The 18,091-nt window shown below is 47.2% G+C and overlaps 6 protein-coding genes across 6 annotated transcripts; all 6 read left to right on the plus strand.

The window, feature by feature from the left end:
- Positions 1–6: 6 nt before the first annotated feature.
- Positions 7–3,040, plus strand: F4807DRAFT_416489 (SRP54-domain-containing protein). Its single transcript, XM_047997129.1, has 3 exons — positions 7–466; positions 541–2,061; positions 2,120–3,040. The coding sequence occupies exons 1-3, from the start codon at positions 233–235 to the stop codon at positions 2,363–2,365; spliced, it is 2,001 nt and encodes a 666-aa protein (XP_047856334.1). The 5' UTR covers positions 7–232; the 3' UTR covers positions 2,366–3,040.
- Positions 3,041–6,096: 3,056 nt separating this feature from the next.
- F4807DRAFT_450548 (uncharacterized protein) lies at positions 6,097–8,210 on the plus strand (the record flags this gene model as incomplete). The annotated part of the gene is made up of 2 exons (XM_048000142.1): positions 6,097–6,686; positions 6,752–8,210. The coding sequence occupies 2 exons, from the start codon at positions 6,097–6,099 to the stop codon at positions 8,208–8,210; spliced, it is 2,049 nt and encodes a 682-aa protein (XP_047856335.1).
- Positions 8,211–9,572: 1,362 nt separating this feature from the next.
- On the plus strand, positions 9,573–10,851 carry F4807DRAFT_416494 (ribosomal protein L14-domain-containing protein). The gene is made up of 4 exons (XM_047997130.1): positions 9,573–9,642; positions 9,810–9,950; positions 10,018–10,717; positions 10,808–10,851. The coding sequence occupies exons 2-3, from the start codon at positions 9,822–9,824 to the stop codon at positions 10,330–10,332; spliced, it is 444 nt and encodes a 147-aa protein (XP_047856336.1). The 5' UTR covers positions 9,573–9,642; positions 9,810–9,821; the 3' UTR covers positions 10,333–10,717; positions 10,808–10,851.
- Positions 10,852–11,167: 316 nt separating this feature from the next.
- Positions 11,168–12,461, plus strand: F4807DRAFT_377845 (nascent polypeptide-associated complex, alpha subunit). The gene is made up of 4 exons (XM_047995749.1): positions 11,168–11,208; positions 11,327–11,576; positions 11,779–11,837; positions 11,893–12,461. The coding sequence occupies exons 2-4, from the start codon at positions 11,340–11,342 to the stop codon at positions 12,209–12,211; spliced, it is 615 nt and encodes a 204-aa protein (XP_047856337.1). The 5' UTR covers positions 11,168–11,208; positions 11,327–11,339; the 3' UTR covers positions 12,212–12,461.
- Positions 12,462–13,674: 1,213 nt separating this feature from the next.
- On the plus strand, positions 13,675–14,574 carry F4807DRAFT_416512 (uncharacterized protein). The gene is made up of 2 exons (XM_047997131.1): positions 13,675–13,760; positions 13,917–14,574. Exons 1-2 carry the CDS (start codon positions 13,752–13,754, stop codon positions 14,526–14,528), a joined length of 621 nt encoding a protein of 206 aa, XP_047856338.1. The 5' UTR covers positions 13,675–13,751; the 3' UTR covers positions 14,529–14,574.
- Positions 14,575–15,581: 1,007 nt separating this feature from the next.
- Positions 15,582–17,837, plus strand: F4807DRAFT_416517 (uncharacterized protein). The gene is made up of 3 exons (XM_047997132.1): positions 15,582–16,888; positions 16,999–17,660; positions 17,723–17,837. Exons 1-2 carry the CDS (start codon positions 16,060–16,062, stop codon positions 17,553–17,555), a joined length of 1,386 nt encoding a protein of 461 aa, XP_047856339.1. The 5' UTR covers positions 15,582–16,059; the 3' UTR covers positions 17,556–17,660; positions 17,723–17,837.
- Positions 17,838–18,091: the final 254 nt, after the last annotated feature.

Raw genomic sequence — 18,091 nt, forward strand, 5'->3', positions numbered from 1 at the left:
GGAGCCGCAATAAAGTTTAATTCCGAATGCTGTCTCCGTGATCGGGCATTGATTGGTTCGATATATCAAATGCATATCTGTATATCTGTACAGTAAGCTTAAACCCTTGTCACCTCATCGTGCATCTGTCCGTTCCAGAGCATACAGCGTACCTAAAGTCAGAGACAGGTAGAGCGAAAGCTTTCGAAAACACTTCATCTCCGGCCTCCCAGGCCTTCGGAAATCAGTCAAGATGTTGGATACTTTCGAAATTCTAACTACATCCGGTGTGGTTCTCTGGTCACGCACGTACGCACCAATCAACCCGTCCGTCATCAACAACTTCATCGCCGACGTATTCATCGAGGAAAAGGGCGCCGCAGCTGGCGCAAAGGACACCCAATCCACCGCGAGCAATCCACCATACAAAGCCGATCAACATACGCTAAAGTGGACTTTTGTCAAGGAGTTAGGTGTAATATTTGTTGTACGAATCCACTCCTGTTCTCCTACGTCCTTATACCATATACGAATCAGCAACGTCTAATCGACTAATCTTAGGCCGTCTACCGGTCCCTGCTACACCTTTCATGGATTGACAAGCTTGTCGACAATCTGAAAACCATATTTGTTGATCTGTACGGCGATCAATTACGGAAGCCCCATACGACCATCGTAGAATGCCGCAAATTCGACGAGTACTTCGATCAACAATACCACGAACTCGAAGCGAATGGGACAGGAAATACTGCGCGGCCTGTAGACGCTTCCTCTCTTCTAGAAGAGGACGGCATATCTGGGGGTCGAGGAGAAGAGCCTCCGCTTCCGCCCGGCCTTAAACATAGAGGTAAGACGCAAAATGGCCCACAGGAACACTCATCCACCGCCGAATCCACGCCAATCGTAACTCCGAACACATCCCGGCCCTCCACACCCGCCGGAAAGCATTTAGTTGTAGGAAAGGGAGGACCAATGGCGAAGATGTCGAGGAGAGCTAGGAAGATCCGAAATAACAGCTCTGCCCCGGTTTCCTCCGGGGACGAGGCGCCATCTAGGAAAGCGAAGAAGGCACCCAAGAAGGGTCGGAAGTGGGATGCTGATGGCTTTGCGGACGAAGAGGATGACAGTCTACAGTTAGATTACTCGGCGGCTCAAAACGCCCTAACGAGTGACAGCGAGGTAGAGGCAATTTCTAGGTCAACAGCGGTAGAAGGCGTAGACTCGTCTACATGGGGAACGACAACTTCTAAGGGACAGTTCGTATTGAAGGACTTAGACGACGAAGTACATTCTATCCTCAAGTTAGCCGAAGAAAAGAATACCGCATCGAAGACAGAGACTAAAGGTGGGCTTGTGGGTTCCGGCTTGAACACGATTAGCAGTCTCTTCCGTAATGTCGTGGGTGGAAAGACATTGACGCAAGAAGATCTCGACAAAGCTATGAAGGGCATGGAAGACCATCTACTACGAAAGAACGTCGCCCGCGAAGCAGCTGTGAGGCTTTGCGAAGGTGTCGAGAAGGAGCTTATCGGCGTGAGGACGGGCAGCTTCGAGAGCATCGATGCACGGATCGCTAAGGCCATGGAGGCATCGCTCACTAAGATGCTGACACCCACGTCTTCACTAGATCTTCTACGAGAGATAGATTCCGTCATCAAACCATCGGCAACGTCAATGCGTAAACCTAGGCCGTACGTCATCTCTATCGTCGGAGTCAACGGCGTTGGCAAATCGACGAACTTGTCTAAGATCTGCTACTTCCTGCTACAGAACAAATACAAAGTTCTGATCGCCGCAGGAGATACCTTTCGATCAGGAGCGGTGGAGCAGCTAAAAGTTCACGTGCGGAATCTGAAGGAGTTAACTGAACGTGAAGGCGGAAAGGTTGAGATTTACGAGAAGGGATATGGTGGCGATGCGGCTACAGTTGCTAAAGATGCCGTAAAGGAGGCCGCCCACGAAGGTTTCGATGTCGTGCTTATTGATACGGCGGGGCGGCGGCACAATGACCAGCGGTTGATGTCATCTTTAGAGAAATTCGCCAAGTTTGCTCGACCGGACAAGATTCTCATGGTTGGCGAGGTAAGATTTGCAGGAAACCCGCCATCAACCAAATTCTTAGCTAACTGGATGGAAACAGGCACTCGTGGGAACAGACTCTGTCGCCCAAGCTAGGAATTTCAACTCGTCTTTCGGCCCCGGTCGAACATTAGATGGGTTTATCATTTCCAAGTGCGATACCGTTGGAGATATGGTGGGAACACTGGTCAGCATTGTACACGCCACCAATGTGCCCGTCCTGTTCGTTGGTGTCGGGCAGCACTATTCGGACATCAGGAACTTCTCTGTGAAATGGGCGGTGGAGAAGTTGCTGAGTAATAGTTAATTATTCCGTAGATTAATGTGTAAAGGGTTCTCATAGTGCCTATGTATAGGTAGTGCAGGGGTTTTTCCCCTGTCTATTTTTACATGTCACCTTCATGAGAGCCAGAATTGGATTCAAGCCATCAGCAAAGAGGGGATCGTGAGCTACCGTCTAGCCTATCCTACATACAATTGATTTAGGAATTCTTCGTAAGGAACAACTCAAGTACCGGTAGCATTTACCTTCTGTTATGAGGACTTTGTGCAAGCCCACTGACAAATAGACCAGATGGAATACAGAATGAAGTCAGACGCTTCGATCGAGTGATAACCTGCGCACAATATCATCATTGGTGTGATAATGCAGATCCCATCTTTTCAGGGGACGTGAAGCAACTACGACACATGCCGTGCTGAAGTCCGTACGTAGTTCCGGCTTATGTAGTAAAGAGACAGGTTAAGGTGGGCTCTGCTGAGAGCCCCTGAGACTTCAACTATGCGGGAGAACTTATTACAATCTCACTTTAGAAGTGGAGCTAGTCAAGATCCAAAACTGTAAAGGGGCTTTTATTTCAGTCTAGTAATATCGAGGTTAAAGACTCCGATGGTTAAATGGGTTTATGGCAAACCTACCCAGGCAGGTACCTACCTAACCAGTTGTATTTAGTCACGTAGATATAAACCTGCAGTTATTCGGTGTCTATGAAGGTAACCTACACACACGTATATAAATCACTAGATGGAAATCGTTGAATTGAGAGGTCCTTGGGATGTCGTTACTCACTTATAAATTCTTAGGGCCGATATAAGATCATCAGATCGACCTATAATGTTGAAGTTTGTAGATGATGATGGCGATGTGCTCCTTATATCATGCGCCACGCACCTTGAATAGGTAAGTCAAATTGACGTGAAACAAGCTTATAGGAGTTTTATGAGCTACAAGATGTCAAACATGACTTTTAGAGGTGATTTGATCGGGGTTGCTTCTTGTATATTATATGCTTAACCATTCATTAATGCAAGTTCTTCATACAAAGTTGATGCCGGCAAGTTAACCATCTATACCGAGTATTGCATTACCTGTGAGCTTGCATGGGCACATATCGACTTGATTACTTCGACGTCACCGCTGACTTGTGCCTAGGCGTGCGACGAAAGAAGAAAAAGAATACACTGCTATATATGAGAGAAGGATAACATTGGATAGCGTGATTGATTGGTCCGCCGTCTTGGGTGGAATGACGAAATTGATCGACGTTGAACTGAAGCAAGCGTGCGGTAATGCCGACAGGTAGATCTTGGTCATGCTGATCATGGAAAAATAACCTTACATTCGTTATGATGATTGATGAGTACCTATGTAAGTAACTACCTAATAAGAGGTATGCTAACAAGCTTGAAGCAATATTGAAAAATGAAAGATACCTACCTAGGTACATAACAAATAGCAGGTATTTATATGTAGGTACCTACCTAGTATAATAGATATGACTGTGTTACCTATTCGAACTTAATATTGTGTGTAACGACAGGGATGCTTGTGGGTGATTTCCAATATGCATCGTTGAATTTAGCAAGTTACTCCTTAGGTGATAAGGTTATAATGCTTTAGGCAATCTTAATGATAGGAAGCTTAGAAGTAACTTAAACTAGGTATTATACCAAGAGTAAACATACATATGCCATACCTACTTGAAAGATTCCAATCTACTTACTTGGACATGCACATATGCGTCTACAAAAGCAAGGCGAAGAAAAAGAATAAATACCATCGATCCTAAGCTAGCTAGTGTGAAGCTAGAGGCGGCTTTTTGGATCCCGTCCTGCTTTTCCTCTAGGTAGTTGATTAGTCCTTGTTATAGCTTAGCGTTTGCCGGCAACCCCCACACCCCGAGTGATATGATATACATAGAATGTCCTTAGACATTGATTGACCACAGCCTTTTCTTCTATCTTATTAGAATCTAAGCTAGGTACCTAGTTGGAAAGTGAAACAAACCTTGTTGCCTCGGGAACTTTATCAACGTAGTTTGCACCACGTAGAATATTCGTTACTAGTACCAACGATACATCCACACCGAAGGAGAGGAGGACTAACGATGTCGTTATCCGTTATCAGGGCAACACATGTTAGCGGGGGCCAACTGGAGTCTATTTTAAAGTTCCTTTTTTTTAGCGTTAACCAATGCAAGGCAAGGATGGTCTTAATCGATCACAGATCATGCGAGAATTGCTTCTCCAGTTTCAATACAACACAGAAGCCAACAAGCCTTTTTTTGCATCTTGACAGCTAGGACAACCCGTCAACCCGTCACATTTCACATTCGCACTTAAGTTACTAGATCTCGCTTGGCCCCGGGAGTGCACAATCCTTCGCTTCTATGGAATCGGAATTTTGCCCGGGGTTAGTGGGTTAATGGGTTACGTTGGCTCATACTTTTTTTCCCTCTTGTAATCCTTTTTATGTTCTTCTATCCGTTCGTGGCTAGTATTTTACTGTTAGAAACCCACGATCCATAGATACAGTGCATAACTCCTCTTGCTTTTCGTCTTCTCACCTCATACCTCCTCGGGTTGCAAAGCCTAGCATCTAAGGCTACTAACTACCCAGATACTGTCAGAATATTTCCAAGTCATCGTCGACGATCGAGGAAGATCCCATAATACCTCACCTGGGAAGTCGTCTAAATATACACACACAGCACTGATTTGGCTGGGCATACATAAACAAACGTTGGATGCGAACTCCGATCATCCGACTATCACTCGCTATAACTCGGTACCCTAGGCCAGTCCTGCTCTCGTTGGTCGACATTCCTCGGCCAATCTCCATCTTCCTTACTACCCCCTCGCGACCCCATTATCAGCCCAATCGCTGCATCACATCACCTCTCGCTAGCTGGCAAAAGCTGAGTATCGGTTGCGGGACACAAGTCGATCGAGCCTTGTCCCTCCGCTCAACTGTTCCTTCGACGTCTGATCATTTCCCTCTAATTTGACCGCATGTCTGCTTGTCTGGTTGCCTCCCTGCCTGCATCCTAACGCACTACTACATCATTCAAACGACTTTAAACAACTTTCCGGCTTGTGCCACTTTGATCTTCTCTCGTTTGCGTTTGGTATTGCTATTGTTGCGATAGTGGTGGGTGTTATGGGCACCACTTATAGTGATAATAATACCTAATATCTGCATTACCTATTATTGTTGTTATTATTTTCCTTTTTTTCCCTCTCGTTAGCCTAATCTCGGCGTTTGTCGTCGAATAAATCGGGCGACGGATAGTTGCGTTACATCATTTACATGCCTACACTTACACTTACATATACACATACGCATACACTCACGTTTACACTTACACCTACACTTACACTTCCTGTATTTGAGGATCTTCATCAGTTTGTAACCGCGGTCACGTATACGCCTTACCCGCACTGCCCGTTTACCTTACCCCGGGCCATCCAGGTCAAATAATTCGACATCCTAGCACATAACTTATTGTGGTATTCTCCACAATCTGCCCACTCAGACGTCGCCGCTTGGCCGCATTCCAAGGGTCAATAGGTAGTCAGCGCTGTCCGGGGTCGTGCCCAGGATACCGACGCAAGCCCACGGCAGTCCGATCCTCCCCCCACCGTGCTACACTTTTGACATCCCAATATCCCATCCTCTAGCTGCTGCACTGATCCGCCGATAGTCAAACGATGAGTTCGGTCAATTGATCAATACCTCTTGTGCACTCGTTGCCCGCCATGGCCGCGTCTGTGCAAAAACTACCTTCTCTCGACCTGGCTCGAGGTCCAGATGGCTCTCCTCCCGAACTTAGAGAGGCCGACTACTTAACCCAGGTTCTCCAGCTCTCGCCCGAGACAACCGACGCTTACTTCAACGAGCTGATCATGAAGGCCACCCATCTGGGTATTGCTATCTCCCGGCCTTCAAGTGCTACCTCCGCAGACAACAAACGAAACCTCTCAGGCGCTGAATCGAGCATCACTATAGACACAAACCATGCACGCAGTACGTCTACGGGATCTCAGGGCTCTGCAAGCACAAACCTAACGTCCCACTCTTCGAATAACGGCCATTCCGAGCTCGCGGGTCGGATGATTACGAGGAAGCGATCCAGAGCTCTCACCTTTGGTCAATACGAGACTTATCTCGCCCAGGTAGACCCGACTCTAAAGCAAAACAGGTTTTTGTCGCCATCATCGACAGAGACCGAATCGGCCCCGAGCATTTTTAGTGTCGGCACCAACATAAGTTACGTTAGTTTAAAGAGGGGCCTCTCCAAGTTACGGCGCAGACGGAAGAACCTTTCCTATCCCGGAGAGATGGTCATGTTCGTCTAACGTCTCAGACGGTTGCGGTGACATGTGCTAACAATTTCACTTCTTTCTTTTATAGGTCATGCAGTGCGTGCCGAGAGGATCTTCAACCCGATCAAACCCTCCAAAGGTTGCCATGCGGGCACAGTTATTGTCCAAGATGCTTGAAGATTATGATCAACCAAGCAGCAACTGAGGAATCCAAAATGCCACCGCGCTGCTGTGCCCAGCCCATACCGAGTTCCATTATTAAATCCGTGCTACCCCGGGAAGAGCAGATGAAATTCCTCAAGGCCGTTGTGCAGTTTAGCACTCCCTGGGAAGCACGGGTATTCTGTTCTAATCCAGCTTGCGGCGAATTCATACCGCCACGGGCCAAAATTGACCCTAAATATCCATTCCAGGCCATCTGCCGCAAGTGTAAAACGCGTGTGTGCGCCATGTGTAAGAGAGACGCTCACCCTCCAGATCAAGATTGCCCAGACGATTGGGAGCTTAAGGCTGTATTGAAGATGGGCGAGAAGTCAGGCTGGAGAAGATGCTACAAGTGCCGGACCCTTGTTGAGCTTTCGCAAGGATGTACGCATATGACATGTCGCTGTCGGGCGCAATTTTGTTATATTTGCGGCGCCGTCTGGGATCCAATGGTTGGGTGTCCGAATGTCTGCAATGGTGAGGCCGAGATGGAGCGTCGACGCCACGAGGAAGAGGAGAGGCTGGCAGAACTCGCAAAAGAAGAAGCAGCCAAAGAGGAGGCCGCCGAAAGGGAAAAGGCCGATAGACTCGAGGCAGAAGGACGTACTCGAGGTTGCGAAGAGTTTAAAGTGTTGCGAGCGGAGCAAGTAAAAGAGATGGTGCGGTTCCAGACATTCGAAAGGAAGTCGAAGTGGCTTATGTGGACAAGACACGCGCATCAAAAGCTCGCCCTTGTAGAGAAACAGTCGACAGCAATAGAACGGATGAAGGAGCGGCACGCAAAAACGTCAGCCAATCTCGAAGACCGCCAAGTTGCTGCAGAGATGGAACTGCGGTCAACGTTGGAACAGAGCGAGAGGAATGTGCGAATCCGACTCAAGCATATGGAAGCGTACTGTGATGGCCTTGGGAAGAAGCCAGATGCAGGTGTACCCTCTAGAGTCGTGACGGAGCGAGATCTGCGAGAGCTTGGGCAGCAGTACAATGTCGAAAAAAACATGAGGCAACTCCACCAAGCTAAAATCAACGTGATGCGAGATCGACAGGCCAAGGCTCTTGAAGAGTTGCTCGAAAGACAAGAATCCGAGATGGAAAAACTGATGGAGAAGAATAGGAAGGAAATTGAGAGTCTTGAATCGGATTTCGCGGATGAAGAAGACGCTCTAACGACGACTTTTGTTCGGCGTAAATCGACGCTGGAAAATAGATGGGAACTTGAGATGGAAGTGATGCGCAGAGAGTTGGAGAAAGAGAGAGGTCTGAAATATGCTTCAATGAAGCCCCTGGAATGGCCGGATGAAGAAGAATCTCTAGAAGACGGCCTCCCAGTTGTGGAAGAATAATTTGCTTCGACGTTACCTTGGCCGAGCTTGGTGTTGCACGTGTGCTCCTTTGTCCAACAATACAGCAGTCTGGCATCTCAATCTGGTTATTGCTTTTTTTCCCCGTTGTCATCATGGAGTTTCAGGTGTTCGGGCTATCATAGATGGTAAGGAGTTTGCAGGCTTGTGATCTCGCACGGCGTCAACAAAAGGGGTTGCATGAAAGTACGAGCGTTGCAGTTACCATTTTTCTTTATCAAGATATACCCCCAGGTGATAGTTGGCAACGAGATACGTTTAGTAGAGTATAAGCTAATGGGCATCTAGCAATGAGGTTGATGATATGGAGGCGTCTAGTACTATACTCTGAGTTCAAGATGGCGTTTGTATACCTAGTACCTACCTAACTCAATACTGCATCTCATTCATTCCGGATCAAACCGTGCTTAGCGGTGACTCGGCTACGAAACTTATCGAGAATGTGTTAATACAAATCAGAGAATGCAAGAGGTTCAAAGATTACGGATTATCTAAATAAACCTGAGTCTGATATAAGGATTATGCAGTGCCATTCCCAAATCTTAATAGCACAAGCAGAGTTCCCAGATCAACCAGTGATCCCTACTACAGACAAACAGTATCCCCTAGTAGCCCTGCACGAGAATGGGCTTAAAACTTGGCGGTGGCACTATGAAAACTTGCAAAGTTGTAACAGGATATGTGCTATTACCTGATGATGCCATGGTCAAATTCGCTATATATTCAAGGCAAGTAGAAGTATAGAAGCTCCTTAATCACAGGAATCTTGGTTCAAAGCTGTAGAAGATACCCATTGGCATAACTCGGGTCGAAACACTACATCAAGATTTGAAAGATATCAGAAGTTACGATGAGAATGGTCTAGAGATTGGGAACGCTGAGGAGGCCGAGAGATGCGATTCTGTAATGAAGTCAGCTAACATGATCCAAATAAGAATGCATCCATGTCTGAAAATGTGATGATGGTGAAGCGTTCAGAATATGTAAGAATTAAATATCACGTATCTACCTGATATAGCAGCTCTGGCAGGAGCGCCATCGAGTAGAATCAATCGCAAATTACCTCATCATAACAAGCGGGAAATGAGACGTTTCGAGGATATCAAAATGGAAGGCCTTACCTGAAAATAATCATTTAACGATAAAATGTCAGTGGCGGAAGGAAAAGCGATTGATAAAACTGAAGGTTGAAATCTTTCCAAGGGCCAATGCTCTTTTTAGAGAAATTCTGCAGGTGACCCACTCTTTTGTAGGCGTTAGCGGATTCGGGTACGGCTTGCTAAAAATTCCGGTTTAACCCTAACCGCCCACACAAGATTCAACTTCCCACTTTCACTTCCCACTGCAAGTGTGCGCGACTCTCCAAGAAAAGTTCAAGGTAGGAGGACCCAACACTACGACATCACCAAACTCAGTAAGTCATTTCTACATTTCTTTCCTTTCTCTCTTATCATCCACCACTCACCTCCCACGACTCTCTACTGAACAAATCAACCAAATCATTTTTTTTTTTTTCAAAAAACAAAAAATCAATTTCTTCTACAATTCCGCAGACGATTCTGACATAAAGACCCTTACCAGCACTTGGTCAAAATGGGTGACGCAACGATCGAATCCCCCGAATGGCGCAAGGTCGAGGTCGGCCGCGTCGTCCTCGTCCAGGGCAGCAGCCCTTACGCCGGAAGGCTCGCAGCCATCGTCGAGATCATTGACCACAAGCGCGTACGTAAGACCAATATCGGCGAGAGGAAAAATGCGAATTGTATTATGTTGACTGGGAATTTTCTAGGCTCTGGTTGATGGACCTTCCGCAGACCCCAAGCTGGTCGTCCCCAGACAAGCCATCTCCTTCGTCGATGTGCTATTGTCCGACCTGAAGATCGAGAAGTTGCCGCGTGCCGTGCGAACGGGAACCCTGAAGGCGGCGTGGGAGAAGGCGGAGATCGACGCCAAATGGAAGGAGAGCAAGTGGGCGAAGCGAAAGGACCAGACCGAACGAAGAAAGGCGCTCACCGACTTCGACCGATTCAAGGTCTTGCGACTCAAGAAGCAACGACGATTTGAGGAGCGAAAGGCCTTGGCCAAGGTCAAGGCATCCGCGTGAAAGGGAGGGAATGACAAATGATTCTGGTAAAACGGTCTCTTTCAAGTAGAGCGGAAGGTAGTCTACGGATCTGATCTGCATGAAACAACAAACACATCACACATATTGGCATGGGGTTGCTGGGTTTCTTCTGCTTCGTCTGGCAAGACCTGTATGTCACTCATAAATTCTCCATGAGGTGACCGGCGTCAATGAAAGGGAAATTCACAACAACTCAAGAAACCGAAACTGACATGTGCCTTCATGATTATTTCCTTTCCCTCCCTCTCGTACGAGTTTGAAATGTCTGCTATTTCTATACCAGCGTGCCACCTGCACTAGAGATTCATTCATGTCCTTATTTACTACTGCTTAGCGTATGAAATATCTGGATGCACAGTAAAAGGTAAGTGCGCAAAACTAGCTGCTTCTCTATCGTAATGTCACTCAGAAACCCTCTTTCCCATGTAATTTACATTAACTTACATAATTCAAGAATCCGAGGCAAGAGGTACCTATGATGTACGTGGATGTAGGTAGCGTATCTTGGTACATTGAGCACGGGTACATGATATGCGTCTGTATTAGGACTAGTGCGGGATTATGATGAGCCACTCGCAAAATGGAAAAAAAATGGCAAACCCTAGGCCAAACAATTGACATGAAAAGTTCACCAGCTGTAAGCAACTTTTCTTCACAACCGAAACCACCCACCCACACCCCAGGCCACAACCAATCACCCCGCTATCTAATTTCGGCCTCGTTCCCAGCTGTGTAGCTTTTGGTGAGTCCCAAGTCCGCAGAACTTTTTATACAATTTTGCATCAACTTCGTGTCTATCTATTTCCTCTTCTCTTTCTCCCTCTCCCTCTCTGTTTAAATAAAAAAGTCACCTAGGTAGGAAATGGAAGAAGCTAGCAAAGTCGATCTTAGTCTTGCTTGTTACTTCAGGGCCCCCACCATCCGGGCACATCGCACATCGCAAGAATAAATAGCTAATTTCAAACCCCACCAGTTTTATATTCAATATGGCCAACCCGAGGGTCGAGGAACTACCCGACGACGAGCCTAAGAAGGTCTCCGTCGAGGAGCATGACGACGACGACAGTTCCGATTCCGAGATTGAGGTAGGCGACGGTGGTGCTGCGGGCTCTACGGCCGTCGTGCATTCCCGTAACGAGAAGAAGGCACGAAAGGCTATTGAGAAGCTCCACCTCACCCGCGTTACCGGCATCACTCGAGTGACCCTTCGAAGACCCAAGAACGTAAGTGACACTACACGACCAACAGTTATGCTAGTGAGGAAGGACTGCGATAGTTGAGGTAGCGCTCCGGAGCAGCAGTCATATATTTGGCGCATATCATCAGCCTCCTTGCTGCCCCTTTCTTTGGGAAGCGATGTGTTACTTCTGCTCCCATCCACAAGGTTACGAGTCGGAGTATCAGTCACTGATGACTTACGTATAGATCCTGTTTGTCATCAACAACCCGGAAGTTTACAAGTCGCCCAACAGCAACACCTACATGTAAGAATTTACGGGCGTTTTGTTGAACATTGAATGTGGCTGATAATTATGTTAGCGTTTTCGGCGAGGCCAAGATTGAGGACTTGAACTCGGCAGCCCAGCAAGCCGCCGCCCAGTCCCTTGCGGCTCCTGGTGGTGACCACGACCACGCGGGTCACGACCATAGCCATGGCGAGCCTAGCAAGGCGGTCGAGGGTGCCGAGGATAAGAAGGATGACGACGACGATGACGAGGAAGTCGATGCCGAGGGACTTGAGGACAAGGACATCGAGCTGGTTATGACTCAAGCCAACGTTAAGCGTAACAAGGCCATTAAAGCCTTGAAAGAGAACGACAATGACATAGTCAATTCGATTATGGCGTTGAGCGTTTAATGACCGAACCCAGGCACAGATAATGTCCATTTAGGTATGGAGCATGGGGGTCTGGAATTTGGGTTCTTTTTCTTCGGCCAGATGCATTGCGACAACGGAAAATGTATGCATGGGGAAAAGGAATGTCGGCTTGCTGTGTATTACAGTCTACAATACCTTACAATGGATTCTTAAGCCGTCGTGAATGTCTACCGCCTCGAGTTCGATTGTGATCGAGTGTCCTCCTATGACCGAATTCCTTGTGCGATTGACTTTATGAGTGGAAGTCTCCCGAGGTCGTAATGCCTACACTACCGGGAGGGGGGGGTATTTGGACATTATCACAGCAAACCTTTCAACACCCTAACTTGATCACCACCTTTTATAATCCTTACTAAGGATCAACAGTCTGACTGCTATAATCACCATATTGATACTACTGTATGGACCTACAATCCTGTTTCAATTGACAGTGTTTTAAGGTGGCCATTATGACTGCGATGCTGTCAGGTTGTAATTATTACCTGCCCTGGCAACTGTGTCAAGGCCTAACTACAGTATGTCAGGACTTGACACAATGTCAGCTAAAGGATCTAGAGATTAACCTAGTTTCCCCGAATAGACCTTATATATAAAACTTCTAAAGTTTGTGCTTAGTAATTTAAACTGTAATCTCTAGTAGTCTCGTAGTGTCGTAGTCTAGTGGTAAATCTCGTAATTTAACAGTAATTCAACAGTAGTTCAAGTGACTGTAGAAACTGACTTTTAAATTGTGACTTGTATACCTACCTGGTATAAATACCACTTTAAAGCCCTGTATTCAATTGTCCGCGATGGCCTCTTCCTTTTTCTTTTTCCCTCCTCTTTTAAATTAAACTTGGTAATAATTACTAGACCTGACATCATTACCCTGATTGACATCAATCAGCTTAGCAACCGTTGTAACTGAAGGTGATACTGTCCTTACGGTGGCTATTTCCTCCTAAATAACCCTTATACAGGGGATGCGATTGCCCCTGGGGGTGACAATATCCACTCCGACAGCCAATCAGGTCCAAATGGCTCAGTTATGAACGCGCGGGCTGACATTATGTTCACCCCTGGAGACTATTGCTGTGATAATGACCAAATACCCCCCTCACCCGGTAGTGTAGTTAGTCTAGTATCTTGTAAGTAAACCATAGTAAATCCGATTAAGGAATCTATAGAGGGAAAAGAAATGAAGAGAACTGGCTGGGCAGAGCGACAAGGTCAGTACCAAACTTTTATTTCCAAAGATGAACACCAAGTGCAAGATTCAGGAGTTTCCAACAACATTGAAATAGTTAGGTACCTAAGTACCTCCAGGGCTACGTAGTACACATACCAAAATCCAAAACTCTGATTGAAGCGATGGGGCACGTGACATAGCGTCACGGGACCTAGCTCGTAGCGGACAAAGGATACTGTAAAACGTCGGAGTTCTTCGGCTAGGATAGTGCAGTGCCTAGTATAACCCAAATCTATTGCGAATTGCTTCAGAACTCCACTCCCTACCCTTTTCCCTCAACATATCGCAAAAATGGCCACGGTGAGTACGAGAAATCCTTATCTTTCAAGCTCCCTATCGAAGACCTCAGGTTCCTCGAATAATAGCCTCATCAATTGAGCTGTCAATTGCCCCACGAAATACCGCCTTGAAATGCCGTGATGAGCTAATTTCTAATTTGTCTCTTTACCCTTGTAGCGAAGCGCAGCCCTCAAGCTCGACTGGACGAAGGTCACTTCCTCTCTGGGCCTGCGCGGCCAGACCGTCGCGAGCCTTCAGGCCTTCAAGCAGCGCAACGAGAATGCCCGCCGCAAGGTCCAGGCCCTGTCCGAACTGCCGACCAAGGTCGACTTCGCGCACTACCGATCGATCCTAAAAAACCAGGCCGTCGTTAACGAGATCGAGAAGCGCTTCGCTGCCTTCCAGCCCGCCAAGTACGATGTCACGCGCCAACTCAAGGCCATCGAAGCTTTCGAGGTCGAGGCTGTCAAGAACGCCGAGAGTACCAAGGAGAAGGTCGACCTCGAGCTGAAGGACCTCGAGGCTACCCTCAAGAACATCGAGACCGCCAGGCCGTTCGAGGAACTCACTGTGGTATGTCGAGATACGAATACTACTCTTTTTATTAAGGGCGTGATTAGCGGAAGCGGAGAGGAAAGACTGGATGCTAACTCAAATTTCTCTTCGTGTAGGATGAGGTCGCCGCGGCGGAACCTTCCATCGACGAGAAGACGGCGAAATTGGTGTCCAAGGGCCGCTGGTCTGTTCCGGGATACAAGGTACGTCCCGGCGTTACGTGCCAGCGCTTGATATACGATGCTAACCCCGTGTTTAGGAGAAATTCGGTGACCTTTCCGTACTATAGACAGCGTGCAAGTCATAACCAAAACTACTACTCTCTTTCCCTTGTGTACTCTAGCATTGTAGATAAGAAGGCCAGGAAGAGGCAGGGGCAGAGGCAGTGGAAATCAAGCACTATTAATTAAGTCTACCCAGTTGAGTCGGGTCAATGAGCGTGATCTATCTGATTTATGTGGTTTGGGTATATCCTATAGGAGGTAAAATTCAAGTTTCATCTCGAAGAACCTAAGACGATAAGCTACTCGCTTCCTATGACAGACAACCTACAGCTAGAGACGTCTTGAACTGAAGTCCCGTGTAGAGCCATACACCGGGATGATACGACCTTTCACAATCGTCCACAATCCCGCATCATACTAAGTCTATAGATCCTCCAATCTTTACAGGCAAGCTCATTATTCTCTTTACCAGTCAACCATGTCTAATATAGGTTTATTATCGTCAGCTTCAGCCTCACCAACACCTAGGACTAGCCTGACGCCGTGGAAGATCCAGGAATAAATTCTTTTCATGAGGAGAGTATCTCAAGTATGTCGTTATAATCTTTTGTCAAGTACTAGCCATCGTGCTCCCAAGGAAATAAATTCTGCTATGGTCATGATGGTTGTCGAAATTCTGACAGAAGCGGCAACTAATATGACACCTCAATGAATAAATATGACCATAAATACAATACCCAATAATCAAAGCTCAGGGCTAGCAACTTCATAGCTACTAGATATTGCTCACAAGCATAAGAGGTTGATGATGTTACTATCTCCAGTTGTACCATGCAAGAAAAGCTCTAAGCCTCGTTGGTATTCAGAAGCACGTCCGAAGGATATTTGCAAAGCTATCCACCTAGTCGGCCTGTCGATTGACGCAGATGAACCTTGACTGAATTGCCCTTCTGTGTAAAGAATATATCAATCCTTACCTAAGTTGATCGACATATGAAGCGAATCGGAATAGAGTAAACTTGTTGAGTATTTAACTCTCTCTATAGTATCAAAGAAAGCAATTGTAATATTGATGGTCCTAGGTACAGGTAGCCCCTGAATTCCTAATGATGTAGGTACGTATCCCGGGTCCGTGTGAATGTCAAGCTTATCGCGGTACGATAACGGTGGTCCAGGCGCCACATACAGATGTTAAGCTCCAATTAGCGTGTCTTATTCCCTATTGACTACCCCCTTGTCAAGTAAATATCGATGCATCTTTACTTCGGGACCTGAAGCTTTTCTTGGGTTTATCTGAAGATTATCTCGCGGGCCTACTCTGCATATTCTCAGTGTTGGCTTACTGGAGTAAGAAAATGATAGCATCAGAAAAGCTCGAAGCCACCGGTCTTTTATGAGTGAGACCTCGAAACGTGACCGAAAAAAACGGTATACGACTTATACGTTGTGTATGAGCAAAACGGTTCCTCGTTCTCGTTTTATTTAGGGGGTTCAGGTGTCATCGGTCTGGAAATTGACCAGTCATCTTTTTCTTTCCCACAATGGCGGATCCTTGCATAGCGGCGGATGAGATGCCCAGTGAGGATGTCGAGATGGAGGGTACCGATTTGCCTCCCAGCAACGGGCTTAATGGGCTTGGTAACAAACCTTTCGATGGAGACGGCGATGCACGTAGCCGGCCAACCCAGCCACTGGAGGATATAGAACAAACAAATCATACTCAACCCAAATCAGACCCCGACGAGAAACAACCGATTTCTTCATCGCCGCCACCGAATGGCGACTCCAACAAGATGAAATCGGCATCTAAGAAGAAGGGCACCGCAGCTAAGAAGGGTCCCAAAAAGTCTAGATCGTCTAAATCTAAGTTCAATTCAAAGAAAGGTACTTCGGCAACTGACCCCGCTGGTGGCGCACATGAAGCAAGTTCCGATGACGAGACTGATAATGGCCCTTACTGTATCTGCCGTGGGCCGGATGACCACAGATGGATGATAAGCTGTGATGTCTGCGAAGACTGGTTTCATGGGGAATGTGTTGACCTCGACAAGGACGTCGGTGAAAAGTTGGTTGAGCGCTTCGTCTGTCCTAACTGCACCGACGGCAAACGCCACTACACTAAGTACAAGAAGACCTGCTCTCTGGCTGGCTGTAAGAACCCGGCTCGTTTATATACCAAGACCCTCAAAGACAGGAGCGTCTTCTGCTGCAGCGACCACTGCGATGCCTGGTGGATCAATATGATTAGCACGTTACCGACGAAGGCGGCCTCTGAGAAGGCTATCGAGGTTCTCACCCAGGAGGATTTTGTTGGCCTTCTTGTCAACACCGCCGAGCAGAGTAGCTGGAAGCTTGGCGATCAACCATTTGGTAAGTCGACCGTACTCATCTCATCTCAGCCCCTACTCCTCGCTCGATAGGTACTTGCCTAGATATTATATACTTTATTGGCATGCTCGATGCTGATGCTTCCCACTTAGGCAATATGGAAGGTCTCTGGTCCAATGGTCTCCCGACCCGCTCTGGTGTTCTTAGCGGCGAAGAGCAAGCCTTCTTGAAGAATTCCTCTGCGGAGCGCCTCGCTCTGGGCAATGAGATTGTGCAATATAAGAAGATGATGCAACTCATTGATTGGGCCAACCATCGCCGACAGCTAGCGATCGAGGCGGGGAAATTCACCAAGGAGAGTTGCGGTTATGACTGGCGACTCGACACAGTATCTGTACGCCATCAGTTCTCGGAATGGCTCGAGACCCCGGAGGGTCAAGCGACCTTTAAGGCTGGCCGGCTCGATGCTCCTCTTGATCCAGACCTGCAAGGAGAACAGGCTACTCGCGGCATGTGCGAGAAGAAGCGGTGCAAGCCGCACAACGGATGGTATAAGTTACTGATGAGTACGGTTAGGACTCTAATCAAGGAAACGGCGACAGCTGCGGCAGACAAGTTGAACTCGGAGGACGTCATGCGCCAAGCGGCGGAGGCTCGGTTTGAAAGACGCCAACTGGAGAAAAATTCAGTGGAGATTTTAGACAGCTGACGTCGGACTGGCTACTTGATGCTATGAGCGACAGGGATGAAGAAAATGAGTGTAGAAGAGGTGTCTCGTTCTGTAATTTGCTGGCGACAGGAGTTATTCTGACTAGTATGTCAGGTACCTAAATGTTCAAATCCACTGTTACAACGTCCCCATTAACAACAATATAGTATTGAGGCCCTCTGCTTATCTTGAAACCACACCTTGCTAAAGCCATTTTGGTATTTTTCATGCCCTACAATGTATCCTGCAAAGTGGTACATAGACTCGTGGGTCCGGCACCATGCCGCTGCTCGCAGGCTATAGTCTTGAACTGTGATTTTTATGGTCGTGACGGGAGCATGTGTAGACGCGTGGTAAGGTCGGTATAGGTTCTCGATAGGGAGTCGGATGGGCGGTAGGTATAATTAGGGAGTCTCGTCAATATCGTGCTAGCACTATGGTCGACGTACTAAAGGATCAGCGCGTCGAGCTGCCTTATGACGGATAAATAGTGAGAAGAGCAAAGCTGTTGTTCATATTTACCCCTTTATAACTAT

Source organism: Annulohypoxylon truncatum (genome assembly GCF_022578515.1).
Source record: "Annulohypoxylon truncatum strain CBS 140777 unplaced genomic scaffold F4807scaffold_8, whole genome shotgun sequence".
Taxonomy (NCBI): domain Eukaryota; kingdom Fungi; phylum Ascomycota; class Sordariomycetes; order Xylariales; family Hypoxylaceae; genus Annulohypoxylon; species Annulohypoxylon truncatum.